The 15147-nt window shown below is 50.9% G+C and overlaps 1 protein-coding gene across 1 annotated transcript; it reads left to right on the top strand.

Moving 5' to 3' along the window:
* Positions 1–10605: 10605 nt before the first annotated feature.
* Positions 10606–11148, top strand: LOC133910640 (uncharacterized). The gene has a single exon (XM_062352963.1). It carries the CDS (start codon positions 10606–10608, stop codon positions 11146–11148), a length of 543 nt encoding a protein of 180 aa, XP_062208947.1.
* The last annotated feature ends 3999 nt before the right edge of the window (positions 11149–15147 follow it).

Raw genomic sequence — 15147 nt, 5'->3', positions numbered from 1 at the left:
TAGGTTGGACCGGCGCCGGGCGCTCGGGCGACGGCCGCGTTCCTGCCTCGGCCGCCGCATCCGCCGGCCCCGGCAAGGCCGCTGCTTCCACCACCATTCGCCCCGGGCTCTGCACGCCCGGGGTAGGTTCCACCGGCGCCGAGGATTCTGGCGACGGCTCCATCCTCCCCTCGGGCGCCTCTTCCGCCGTCCTCCCCTCGGTCGCTGCGTCCGCTGGCCCCCCCGCCATCGCTGCGTCCGCCTACCTCGGCTCGGCCGGCGGGCTTGGCTCTGGCGCCAGCACCGGCGTTCCTTCGCCCTCGGCGGCGCCCGTGGGTGGCCTGCAGGAGATAGGCGAAGGTCAAAACCGAAGTCTGGTTCGGGCGAAGAGCGCCCAAGAAAAAGCAAGGAATGAAACTTACGCGGTCGTAGTTCCCCGATACTGCCATTTGGCTGCCGGGAGCCTGAACTCCGGGTCCGGCAGTGCCGGCCCGGAATCCTCCCGCCGCCTCTTCCGTCGGGGGCTCGGCGGGGCCGCCGCGGCGTCTCCCGGTGCCGAGTTAGGCCCCATTCTCACAAGGCGCGGCTCCAGGGCCGAGAACGCCGCCACCGCTGATGGCGACGGTGGGGAATCCGACACGGGGATGTAGATTCGGGGGCGCTTCCCCCGGTCTCCCGGCGCCACCGTCGCTGCGCTGTCGGCGGTGCCCTCTTCTCCGGTGCGGCGGCTGCTTCCCGCAGCGGCTCTACCGCTGGCTTGCGGCTCGCTGCACCCGGCGCCCGGGGCACCGGCCCGCACCGGGCTGCTCGCAGCCTCCTCGCTGGCCACCTCGTCCAACCCAGGGAGCTCGGGGGCCTCGGGGCTTCGGCTCCTCGACTGGTCGACGAGCCCCTGGGCGTCGAACTCCGACAGCTTCGCCAAGATCGCCGCGCGCTCGGGGTTAGCGCAGAGCGCCATCTCCGGCCACGGGAGCACCGCCCGGCTCGTGTCCTCCACCCCAGTCACCACTCGTGTCATACCCCTCAGCTCCGCTGGGCCCAGATCCCAGCTTGCGCCGATTTGGGTCCGGGTGATATCCTCGGGCTCGGTGTAGAGCCAGCACGACCGGGCCCGCTCCCGCAGGGGCGCCAAGCGACGGCGCAAGAAGTCCGCCACCACCATTACCGAGGTCAGCTCGGAGTCGCGCAGGAATCTGATGCCCTCGAACACCGGCTCCAACCTCGCGTCCTCCGGCGGTGGAACCTCCCACGTCGACTTCCGGGGGTCCGCTGCCACCTCCGGTAGAGCGAGACGATCATGGAGGTCGACGTCGACGAAGAACCAGTCCCGCCGTCACTCCTCCCATTTGCTGCGCAGCACCTGGGGGATGTACTGCTCCCCCAAGCCGTCTCGCAGCCGAAAATTGCAGCACCCCGCGACGTCCGCCGTGGAGTACCCCCTCTTCTTCCTGACCAGCCGCAGGACGAAGAAATGTCGGAGAAGCGTCACTGAAGGCACCACCCCCACGAACATCTCGCAGAGGTGCGCGAAGACCGCCAGCACCACGACGGAGTTGGGGCTCAAGTGCACCAGTTGGATGCCGTAGGTGTCGAGGACTTGGAGGAAGAAAGTTGAAAACGGCGGCACCAACCCCGCCGCCACGAAAGACGTGAACAGGACAATTCGCCCGGGAACGGTCATCGCCGGTGGGAAGTTCGCCGGCGTCACCACCGCGGCTCCCTACTGGCCCTTGGGGACCAGCAGCTTCCTGATCTTATTGGCCGCCTCTTCATTCTTCAGGCGAGACTCCGGCAGCACGCTGTCCGGAGTCCTGTCACGACGGCCTCCTCCGGCTCTCGGCATCTCGACGGGAGGGGAGGTCATCTGGTGGTGGAGAGGAAGGAGGAGAAGCACTCCGATCGCCTGAGGGGTTTCTAAGGGCTCCGGAGCACGAAGGAGACAAGAGTAAGATCGCAAGAAGGCGTAAAGAGGGGGGCGGATCGATCCCCTCCCCCTTTTATATCTCAGAGTTCAAACGTCACCTGCCAACGGTTCGCTCGGCGGGACGGCTTCCTCGGTCGACGCAACTGCCAGGCGAATCTCTCGCTGGTCGTGCGGCGTCAGCGGCTGCCAGGCATATTTTCCTCGATCTACGCGGCAGCCGCGCGTGCCGCCTGTACCATTGTCATGCCCTTCGGGAGTTTTGTGGCCACGCGTCTGCTTGTCTCCCCGCTGGGCTGTACCAGAGGCCCGGGTCTAAAGGGCCACCTCTTGAAAGCCTGCCATGTGGCATCCACGCCAGCCTCGGCCTCGTCCACGACGAAGGGCCCATCTGCAGTCTCCGTGCCATCACCTGCCAATGGGCCCGGGGGCTACTGTCGGTGTATCAGGAACCAGGGGTCCCTGAGGTCCGAGGCCAGGCCAGCCGTCTGCCACGTGTCACCATCTCGCGAGGTCTCTCCCGTGGGATGAGGAAAATCTAAGTTCCGGGAGAAGGCGCTCGGGGCCACAGCCTCTGGTCCCCAAGCACCCCAGTTCCCTGACGACCCGCAAAATCTAAGTTCCGGGAGAAGGCACTCGGGGCCACAGCCTCTGGTCCCCGAGCACCCCAGTTCCCCGACGACCCGCAGAGTCCAAGTACCGGGAAGAAAGTGCTCGGGGAGGTGCCCGGTCACCCCCGAGCACCCTAGTCCCCTGACGATCAGAAGAGCTAAGTTCCGGGAGAGAATGCTCGGGGTTGCACGTGGCAGCCCCCAAGCACTCGGTTCCCCGAAGGGTCAGTGCAAAAGTGCTCGGGAGAGAGTGCTCGGGGTTGCACATGGCAGCCCCTGAGCACTCAGTTCCCTGAAAGGTTCGTGCGAGAGTGCTCGGGAGAGGGTGCTCGGGGAGGTGAACAGTACCCCCAAGCACTCGGTGCCCCGACGACCCAGAAGGGCCCCCGAGGGTCCCGCCGATGAGGTGTCAACCAGTCAGAGGTCCGAGGCCGCATTTAATGGGCGTGCGCGGCCTGACATCCCCAACTGCTCCCGTCGCAGTGTCAGTCCCTGCCATGCTTTGGCAGAGAGGCGTGGGGCCATTAATTGCGCGGGTCCCGTCCCGTATCATCCGGTGTATCTCGGGATAACGTTGCCAGGACCAAGGCGTTCCGCTTGCTGCCCTGCCGTGGCAGAGGAACAAGACAGGGCGGGCACGCCGGGTGCCTCTGTGGCTGCCCGGTGGGCCCTCTCAACGGCGCCCGGCGCCAGGGCGTCCACAGTGACGAGTGACCGGACGCGCGCTGCGTTTTTCCACCGCCCCTGTCACTTCGCCCAGAGGAAATGATGACGCCTTTCTCAGTCATGGTGTCTTGGAACTTGTGCCCCTTCCTTCCCGTTCGGGGTATGTCGCGGCCGGCGAGTGCACAAAAGGATCGGCATACAGAGTGAAGAAAACAATGATAGAACAATTGGATTGAACACGAGCCCAAGCAGTCAACCGTGACACACTCAGACGAAGAAGACGAAACCAAGCCAACAGACGAAAACCTTGCAAGCAAGCCTGAGCAGAGCTCCTGCCGAAGAACAAAGAACCTCAAGCTTTTAGTTAGACACTATATTCTTGTAACCAGATACAGCCCGGAGGGATCCCCCTCGGGATAAGTTATCGCATCTATACAGGAGTAGGGTATTACGCCCCCGTGCGGCCCGAACCTGTCTAAACTCCGGTGCATTTACTTCCCTTTGCACTAGGTCGATCATCCCCCACCACCGGCCATTGCATTTACTTCCACTTCCATTTATTTCTCCGACGAACTTATTCAGGATCATCCCCCCGGCCGAATCTCTAAAAAGGGGTCTCTCGAGATCCCTGCGATAGGAGTTGATCCTCCGACAGTATCCATCTAGTACCACCAGTACCATACCTAAAACCATAACCACAACCAACTAATCATGTGATGATCCAAGTCTCTCATAATCGTGAGCATGACTAATATATCAGATTTTACACTCTACAGAGGTTGTCTAACTTTACCCACGAGTCGTGATTTCATCACCTACAAGCAGGAGACTATACTCTCCATTCTGCCAGTGCTAATCAAGCACATGTCACACTACCTAAGGTGTGCGGCCAGGAGATCACTGCAAGACCATTACAAAGTTTCTTCCATTATGTGCATGCCCGCTGAGGTTTCATCACTAGAGTGTACGGAATCCCCTTCCAACCTAGAAGCGCCCTCTTGCGCCAGATGGTTCTCAGGATCTTTGATCCCTACCACTAACCAAATGGTTCTAGCTCACAGGCTGTCCCCATACATCCACTCCTATCAGTTGGCACACACAAATTGGAATCCACAAATTAATAAGCTAGGTTTCATCCATAAGGGCTCGTGGTTGGTACGATACTTCTTTAGTTGTCGCTTCATGAACCGATCCATACATAGGCTACTTGAGCAAAGACTAAACCAACAACATAACTATGATCATCCTCACAAACACCTCTTTGCTCAAGACCTAAGGTTCCATGTTTCTATACCATTAACACGTGAACTATCATTATTGCATATGTTCATTAGTCAAGTATAAGACACTTCCCAACATTCTGATATCATGGCTAACAAATTCTACCTATCAAATTGACTATGCATGCAATTTTATAAAACAAAACAATTTAAAATATGGGAGCAATATGATCAAGAAGTACACTTGCCTTTTACCCAATACTGCTCATTGTTGTTGAAATCTTTGTCTTGAAGTCCCTTGAACAATTCCAAAGTGTTATCGACTATTTGCAGATCTATCGACAAACAAAAGTAACATCAAATAAACACCAAATAAACTCCAAATTACAAACATAAAAGAAAGAGAACAATGTACTGAGATTTTGGTTGAGCTAGTCAAGGATAATGAACTTGACTGGACTTCTTACGAGGAAAGATAAAGCGATAGAATCTAGGGTTTTACATGAATTGATACAAAAGATTGACTAAAGCATTAACATGTGTGATCTATAAATTAATATATTATTTTAATAACATAAACTTATGTTTGTGGTGCAATGACATGTAGTTCTTGACCTATATGCCATCGTGACAACCATAAATTTACTAATGAAATAATATCTTCATGCTGTTGGGATATAGATGGTAATAAGCAATAACTACTATAAAGATGTGAGAGATTGAAGTTTCAGGGACTTATCTGCAAAAGAGCCATTTACTAGAATTATTTTTGTACTGGAAAAAAGAGAATTATTGACTGGGCATTGACTGGGCTAACATTGATGACATGGCAGGCTGACTGGACACGACACATCAGCAAAAACGTTGATGTGGCAACTGATGTGGCAGGATGATGTAGCTTAGATGCTGACTGGGTTCATGTTGGACACATGTCGGCTTCTAACTGGACACTGAAGGGGTATCTCTAGACCTAATCTGGACCGCACGATTTGGATCAGACGGCTGAGGGTAAAGGGGGCGGCTAGAGGGGAGAAACATGGTGGCGACCGAGGGGAACACGACGGTGGACTCGCCAGAGAATAGTGCGGACCTCATCGCCAGCTTGGGATGTGACGGCAAGTGGCGGAACATAGAGAGAAGGGCAAGGGGAGTCCGATTTGGGGCTTACCATAGGCGATGCAGCACAGGAAGGTGGTCGGCGATAAAGGGGTGGTGGAGACGCTCTGGTGGCCGAGGAACCAAACTGATAGTGGAAGGAACTTCGGTGGGTGGCGGAGGATCTATTGGGTGGCTAGGGTTAGGCTAAGCCGTGCTAGAATGACACCGCGAAGAGATCCACCGAAGTGGCGTCAATGACGACCGCGACGAGTTGTGTCTCGGCAGATTGGCTAAATTTCGGGGAGTTGGCTTGATGGAAAACACAGAGGGGGTGTTGGGGACTTTATGTAGGCAGGTGGAGAGGCTCTCGAGGTGGTCTAGGACTCTGGGGCAGCAACAATGTCCAACTCAAACATGGTGGCGTGGTCTGGCTCGAAGTTGGAGACAACATGGTTGAAAGAGGAAATGGCATGGGGCGTGTTTGCTGGCAACACGGGCGAGCGAGCGAGTGGACTAGCGCGAAGGCAGGCCGAGCGAGTGGGCGCTGGGCTATGGGTGCTGGCCTAAGCGGGAGAACAGGCCGGTGGCAGGGCAATAGGCCGCCTCGGGCTGGCGGCCCTGGCCAGGGAGAGAGCAGGTGAGGGAGGGAGCATGCCGGGTTGGATTGAAAAAAAGAGAGGAAGACGGGCCAGCCGGTTGGGCTGCATTTGGGATTAGGGTTTTTTCTTTGTTTTCGAATTTCACAATAGGAAGGTAGCAAATGAAGCCTATAAATTTAGTAAAAGAATTTCAACAAGCTCTTGAAATCATTTAGAAGCCAAATAAAAATATTTTGAACTAATGAAAACATTTTAGTATTTTGGAAATAAAATATAACTCAAATGAATTCAAATAAACTCCAAATAAGCTCAAATAAAATCCAATAAAAACTAGAGGAACTCAACAACTCAAAATAGAACATAAATTCCTATTTTCAGCATGGATGCATTGAAACAAAATAATAATCCTAAATCAAATTTGAATTTGAATTTAGAAATTAAGCCTTTCTCCTATTCTAATTATTCAACCTATAATCTAATCTTGGAAAATTTTAGAAATTTGTAAAAATTGAAAATTAGGGTGACACACACACACGCACACACACATACGCGCGCGCGCACACACACGCATATATATGTATGAAAAGGGCTATTGCTTGATTGCTTCTTGTGTGTTTATATGTATATATAATAAGTATAGGTGTTGTATGCATATCGTATATATGTTTATACATGAGAGAAATACCTAGAAATAGAAATAGAAAAAGGAAAAAAAAAACATCTCGGGTCGGCTACCCAACCTACCGTCCAATCCTCCTTTTCTCCTTGTGGCCCGATAGCCTAGCTCGGCCGCCTCTTTCCTCTCTCCTCCATTCCTCCTCTGCTGGACCGCAGCCTGGCCCATGCACGTGTGTGATGGCCTTGTTGAGCTAGCCTTTTTCCTCCTTCCTCCTTCCGTCTATGCTCTCTCTTTGACAATAGCACCACAACAAAGGACGCACTACGAGCCGTTGTGATAGAGCCAATGACCAATATGTGAGCACCAAAATGAGTTCATGGGAGAATTTAGAAGCTTTGGCCCGCACCAAATCTGGTTGAGCCCAAGTCGATCACGAGATGAGTTTCAAAGCCGATCCTTCAACCGCCCGAGAAGGAATCAAATTTACACACTATGGAAAGCAATTGTCCAAGAGATAGGAAGGGATAGATTCCAGGAGTTATACACGACCTTTTTCCCAAAAGATAGAAAGTCAAGCTCATTTGAATCGTGGATTGGACTTCGGATCATCGCTGCCTTCCAAAAATTGAGGCCGACTCGATTACGTGTCCTCGTGCCCTCCCATATATATATAGCGAGCCTAGAGCATCCCTAGAGCATCACAAAGCCATAGGACCTTGAGTGTGTCTAAATCCTCATCTCTGATGAAAACCAAGAGCCACTGCCAGCCTCATTGAGCCTTCTCCATTGACAACGTGTCCCATAGGCGTGTTTACGATGAACTGCATGTGTTGTTCCACCACCCATCAGAGAGATTGGCACACAGCGATGAGGTTCCGATGTGCTTCCAGCCAATCGCCACTGCGAAACAGGGGTCTCGCTACTTATCAGTGTATTAAGTAAAGGGATACCCTGACTAAACAGGCTCCACAGGGGGCCTAACAACTAGAGCCGCGTACTCCCCAAAATCTGGTCGATCGTGCAACCACAGGGACCAGTCTAAACACCCACCCAACCAATCTCCCTATAACATCGCTTACACCCACGACCAGCCCCACTGGTCGCAGGGCCATATATGACGCAACCTGTCCAGAGCGCAGTCGCTAATATCCACTCAAGTGTTTTTCTTTCCCCAGGCACCAGCACCAGAGGACAAAGCCATGGAAAACACAGTTGGGCATTGTCCCATCTTGTAGCATTAAATGCGATGGCACATGGCGGATGGGATGTTGTCAGCAGCCCAACCAAGCAAGTGGACAGGGTCAGCGCCGAAGGGCCCTATCCTGTCCCGTAGCATTAAATGCTGCAGGATAGAACTTTGCAGACAGCCACGACGACACACGACAAATGGGATGTTCTCAGCAGCCTGACTAGGCAAGTGGATAGAGTTGGCACAGAAGGACCTTATCCCGTCCCGTGGCATTAGACGCATGGAAAACTATACGCATGGTGCCCTTAGAGCAAGTGGGCACACTTGGTCCTCCGTAATGATGGTATGGATTAGATATTAGGATTAGTAGAGACCTTTCTGTTCGGACCCACATGTAAATACTCCTCCTCCCTACTAGATAAAGGGACGAGGGCCTCAGTCCAAAGAGGGGAGGAGACTAGGAAAAAAACATCATCTGTAATCTACTGAGATCCTTCATAACATACACGAGACGTAGTGGTATTATCCTTGGGAGGCCCAAACATGTATAACTCCTTGTGCCCCTTAGTCCACCGAATACACACACACACACTCATTTGCTGAAACACTGTCCATGCGCCCACTGTCCAGCATACTCTGGAACCATTGTCAGGGATTTACCCTCGACATTTGGCGCACCAGGTAGGGGGCGCGTTTTGTCGTTTCATCAAGTTTGAAAAAAAAACTTAACCAGGCAAACCCATGGCTGAATTAAGGGTAACCGCTGAGTCCCTTTTGGAGGACCCAGACCGCCGCGAGGTGTTCGTCATTGGGTATCTACCGGATGAACCCGGAGTGCTCCAGGTATGGGACATCGAGCTGGAGTCCGAGAGCTCCGAGACCCAACACAAGTCTACATGGCGGACCACACAGTGGGAGGCACTGAAGGCCCAAACGCCGGTGGCTAACCTCCGGCTTTACGCCCAGAGGGAAACCAGCCTGGCACTGGTCAGGCGGGTGCTTCAAGACAACCCCCACATCCCCAGCATCGTCCTGAGGAGCCCCTACACAGAGCACAGTCTACGATGGCATTGTTGCCTAGGCCATCATACCACCTAAACGCTGGGGGCTCCCCACCTCGCGACTGGCGTAGAACCTGCAGACCCTGTGGATCCTCCTCAGCCACTCACCGTACCTGTACCAAAGCGTTCGCCTGTGGCACCATGGCCGCGTGATCTCGCCCTCTTGGTCGAGACCGCTCGGCGCAAGACAACGTCAACTTGCACCACACCTATCGCAAGGGCCGATGAGGGTCTCGGTTGACAAGGGTCTCAACAGGGCCCATGACAGAATAGGTCTTGTGCTTCCCTAACCACGGGGAGTACTCGCTGACCACCTCTACGTCAGGACAGCCAACCCTTAGACCTACGTAACTCTCTATGCCAACGCGACCACCAGGTCATAATCTAAGGCCAGGTGGCCACTAGAGAGCAGGAGGACAGGGCTCCATGTGAGTAGGAAAAGGCCAAGAAGCCCGGCTGCACGCCTTCCCCCTGCAGGGAGGTATCAGATGGCTCCACCCCTTTGCTGGGACCCTGAGATCACCGTGTCTCTCTCCAGGAGCGTGCCGCCACCCAACAACGAGTGGCTCCCCATTACGGGACAGGGTGTAACCCCCGATCTATCTGGTTACGTGAAGTGCACTAGCCGGACAAGTTTCGGCCAGTCCTTGCCGAGAAGTATGATGGCTCGACCAACCCGGAAGAATTCTTGAAGAACTACACCACCATGGTGCAAGCTGTGGGAGGCCATGGGAAGGTCATGGCCAACAACTTCCCTACTGCCTTGACCGGTTCCGCCCGGTCTTGACTGGTGAACCTCCCTCATGGTTTGGCTCACTCCTGGGAGGATCTATGCGACCAGTTAGTCGTTAACTTCTAGGGGACCTACGCCCGACCAGGGGTCAAGGATGACCTATATCAGGTCCTACAGCGACAAGGAGAGTCATTGCGAAACTTCATCCAATGTTTCACTGAACGCCGGATTACCATTCCAAGAATTATGGGAGAATCCGTTATCATAGCATTTAAATGGGGGGTCGAAGACTAGGAAATGGTCGAGAAGCTAGCCACCCAGGTAATTTGAAGCACAACTGAGCTTTTCGAGCTCGCGGATAAGTGCGCACAGGCTGTCGAGGCCCGGGAGCAGCAGATCGACACCAGGTCATGACCTGCATCCTAATGGTTCACCCTTGCTAAACGGGTTGACCGGAAGGACAAGAGGAGCAAGCGCAAGGACGGACCTCCTGAGGTCTTGGCGGTCGAGCAAACCTGCCTAACACGCCAGCACTTCAAAAAGAAAGATGGGAAAAAGGGTCAGGGCTATTGCCTGATCCACCGTACGGATGCTCACGACCTAACCAAATGCAAGGTCATGCGAGGCATCATCGATCAGGAGCTCGGAGAGCGCAAATACAACACGGCGATGACGATTAGGACAGGGCTTCCCCCAACCAGTAGGCACTAGGATACCAGTAGTCCAATCATATGGTCCATCACATCTTCGAAGGCATTGTGACGTATTCATCTAATAGGGAATACAAGTTAGTGGTTCGGGAGGTGTGGGCGACCACGTCAAACCCAAGCCCAAGCCCACGTCAGCTAGGCCGACCACCCCACGTGCGTCTGATGCGCTGGTCGCTACCCCATCGTGGTTGAAGCCACGATGCAGAACATCCGCCTAGGCCGCGTGCTCATCGACGGCAGAAGCTCGATCAACCTCCTCTTCACTGACGCACTAGACGCCTTGCAGATTCTGAGAAGCTCATTGAGGCCATCCCCACCTTTCTTCAGGATCACTCTGGGCACCTCGGCCAAGCCGCTGGGGCAAATCGAGTTGCCCATCACGTTCGGCAAGCTAGACAACTTCAGGACCGAAATAGTCCTTTTCGATGTGGCTAACTTCGGGATCGCGCATAACGCGATCCTATTCCGACCAGTGATGGCCCAATTTATGGACATTACCCACTACGCATACCAAGTGATCAAAGTCCCTGTGCCAACAGGGGCCATCACAACTACTAGCAGCGCTAAGACAACCCTGCACTGCGATAAGGTGAGCCTAGACATGGTCAAACTGACTCCCGGGTCGCATCCCTTAACCACAGAACCCAGCGGACGGCCGGAGAAAGTCCATACCATCGCCTGCCTCGATGATCGGCTCAAGGCAGTGAGCCTGGACGACACCAACCCAACCAGGTCGGTCTAGATAGGGGCTGCCCTGGACCCCAAATAGGAACTCACGCTCATCACCTTCCTCTGGGCGAACATGGATGTCTTCTCATGGAGTTCGTCTGATATGCCCGGAGTCCCCAGGTGTGTTATTGAGCACAAGCTGTCCATGCGACCTGACACGTGACCAGTAAAGCAGAAAGCGCGTCGGTTCACAGCTAACCAAAAGGAAGCACTTCGTCAGGAGATCGACAAGCTCCACAAAGCAGGCTTCATACGGGAGGTGCAGTACCCAGAATGGCTGGCTAACCCAGTCATGGTCCGGAAGCATAATGGTGGGTGGAGAATGTGCATCGACTTCACCGATCTAAACAAGGCATTCCCGAAGGATCTTTTACCACTTCCCCTAATCGATCAGCTAGTTGACTCAACTACCGGTAGTGATCTATTATGTTTCTTAGATGCACGATCAGGGTACCATCAAATTAGTATGTATAGGGAAGATGAGGAAAAAATAGCTTTCATTACGCCCTTTGGGGTCTTTTGCTATGTAAAAATGCCTTTCAGTTTAAAAAGCACCAGTGCCACTTACCAGCGGTGTATTAAATTCATTCTCCGACCCCAACTCGGAGGAAACATCAAAGCATACGTAGATGATGTGGTTGTCAAAAGCAAAACCAAGACATACCTAATCGCAGATCTCCAAGAAACATTTGACAATCTTCGAAAATACCGCATAAAGCTGAACCCGAAGAAGTGCATGTTAGGAGTTTCGTCAGGGAAGTTGCTCGGATTCCTCGTATCCCAGTGGGGGATAGAGGCAAACCCCAACAAGATTAGAGAAATCGACCAGATGCAATCCCCGACCAAGTTAAAAGAAGTTCAGAAGCTAACATGATGCATTGCTACTCTAAGCTGGTTCATCTCAAGGCTAGGAGAAAGGGATTGCCACTCTTCAAACTCCTGAAGAAAAATGACCTCTTCTTTTGGATGCGAGAGGTAGAAATGGCATTCCAAGAACTCAAAAGGTACCTCTCCTCCGCTCCCATACTAACCATGCCTTGGGCCGGTGAAGAGCTCTTGCTCTATGTTGCCTCAACACCACAGGTCACAAGCACAGTCCAGGTCATTGAACGGGACGGCCTCCAACGACCAGTATATTACGTCAGCAAGGTCCTGCATGACGTAAAGGCTCGGTATAGGCTCAGAAACTGCTATACGCCATCCTAATAGCCTCTTGCAAGCTCAGACACTACTTTCAGCTCACAAAATCAAGGTGATTTCCTCGTTCCCAATTAGGGAAATTCTCCATGATAGAGATGCAATAGGAAAAACGGCAAAATGGGCAGTAGAGTTCGGGGGATTCGACCTCTAACTCACCCCCGAACTTCTATCAAGTCCCATGCGCTTGCCGATTTTGTAGCCGAGTGATCGTCCGTCGAGTCAGAGTAGGTACCACGACTAGAGCCAAATGAGCAGTGGACCATGCACTTCGATGGGTCATTCACACTAAAGGGAGACAGGGCAGGAGTGGTCCTGACCTCAACCACCAACGACATCCTCAGGTACGTAGTTCAATTATATTTCCAGCAACTAATAACACTACCGAATATGATGGCCTCTTGTCTGGAATGCGAGCAGCCTCCGCACTTGGGACTAAGCGACTGTTGGTGATAGGGGACTCGCTTCTAGTCATGAACCAGGTGCAAAAGGAGTTTCAGTGCTCTGACTTGACGATGGCAGCATACCTTGCTGAAGTGAGGAGACTAGAGCGACACTTCCTTGTCGCCATTGTTATAGTTTTAGGTTATGAAAGGGTAGCTGATGCTTAGCCTTGCTTTGGGATGGAGATCATGATAATGGCTCTACAAGATATGATAATGGTCCTATGCAATAATGATAAAATATATTGTTCAATTTTTTTTTAGCAACATGGTATAGGGATTTAAGCAATGGTTTTATGATACTGGTACAAGATGTATGGTTGGGTTGTGGTAATGTTGCTCAAATCTAAGCACCTGTTAGTGGAGTGTTCTTTCTAAGTAAATAGTACTACCACAAGCCTAGAATGGGATGGACCTAGCCTATTAATTTACATACTCTTAGCATTGTGTAGACCATCCGGTTGTGTGGAACGGAACGGTGTACTTGTAGGGTTCTGTGGGCGTAAGAGCGGGCTTCCATTGATGAGGTGTATTCACATAGCGATGAAACCTTAGCGGGTATGCACATGCTAAGAGGGGCATTGTAATGGCTTTGAAGTGATCAACTTGGCGCACACCTTGGTAGTGTGTAAGGTACTAACGAGTACCAGCAAAAAAGTATGATCATGACTTATGGGTAGAGTGTAGAACATGTGCAAAGTGTAAAACTTGTTTATCAACCATACTCACGGTTATAAGTGGAAACAAAAACCTCACATGATTATAAATTGATGGTTTAGTCGATTTGGTCGAATATGATTAAAGTGTTGTTCAACTTTGGTGGTGGAAACCTTGGTTGAGGTGTTCTAAGGTTGGTTAAGTCAAGATGGTTGGAATCTTGATGTGGTTGGTTATTTATTAGTTATTCACTTAATTATCACTGATTTTCAAATTTTTTAATTAAATGTTGTTTTATGCAAAAGAGCCATATTGCCACATTGTTGTCAAGCCTTTATATGCATATTAGTTTCTTCATAACTTGCTGAGTACGACATATGCTCACTCTTGCTATCACCAAACACATAGTTGGAGAAGCTATGAAAGAGTTAACTGAAGATGGATCATTCTAAGATACTTTCTACATCAGTTTAGCCTATAGAATCATTGTGAAAGATTAGATTCTACGTAGTTCCACTGTAGTTTTATTTGGATCTTAGCCCTTGAAGGTCACTTTTGTAAGATGTTTAATAACGATTAAGTGTTATATTGTAATGATATTCATCTATGAAGGTACTATATGTTGGGATTGATTCCTGGGCTCAACAATAGATGAAATTGGTCTTTTCCTTGGACCGATCTCGACATAACCCAATACGAGCAAGAAAGAACAATGTAGACCAAATCTGATGAAGTAAATTGGATAGAAAGCATAGAGGAGTACCTTGAAGTGGGAGAATGCATGAAATCGACATCAATAGTGCTTTAGATTGGAGTTTGAATGAGTTTTGGAGAAGCTAGGGTTGAAGAAATAGGGTTTACAGAGACAATATGAACTCACAAGCTCAGTACGAAGGGTTTTAAGATGCAATTTCGATGCGGTACGGTCGCTAGAGACCATATCAGATCAGGAAATGATTACTTGTTAGAGAATAAATATGATTTGTGCATGAACTCGCTTGGATTCGATCTCGAAACCAATTGTTGAACCTTTTGATATGCTCTCTAATTATCCATGCATTGGTCCTTTCTGGATTTTCTCGAATGAGCAATGCCTTGTACTCCTGGATATATTTTGATACTTCATCCATTTGTTGCAAAATGAGAAAGTGAGCCTGGGCAAAAGACTTCTGGTTAGGTGTTATTGCGTTTTTTTTATGGTCTCTTTACCTACCAGCCGACCCTCTTGCTGAGATATAGGCACACTGATAGCATCTGATGAATCAATGAAGTCGACACACCACTCGACAACCTCCTTAGATGGATAGCATTTAATTATGTAGTACTCTGCTTTAGATTAGTTTCTTATATATATTTCAGAATGCCCATGTATCTCACATATGGATACATATGATGTAGAAATACTGGACCGAGTTATTTTATCTCCTTTACAAGGTGGACAATGACATGGACCATAATATCAAATAATTAAGGAGGGAAATACATCTCAAGTTAACATAAAGTCTCACCATGTTTCTTTCTAGGGCATATAGTGTTGTGGGATCGATGACCTTATGTGGAATTGCATTAAAGAAAAAACACAGGCTTATAATAGACTCTCTGACAATGGTTGGCAAAATATTCCTAATTGCAATAGGAAGTATCTATGTCAACATCATGTGGCAATCATGAGACTTTATGCTAATAAGTTTCAAATCTTTCATAGAAACAAGTTT

This window comes from Phragmites australis, chromosome 3, assembly GCF_958298935.1.
Source record: "Phragmites australis chromosome 3, lpPhrAust1.1, whole genome shotgun sequence".
NCBI classification, from domain to species: Eukaryota; Viridiplantae; Streptophyta; class Magnoliopsida; order Poales; family Poaceae; genus Phragmites; species Phragmites australis.
This window is presented reverse-complemented; position numbering and strand designations above follow the sequence as displayed.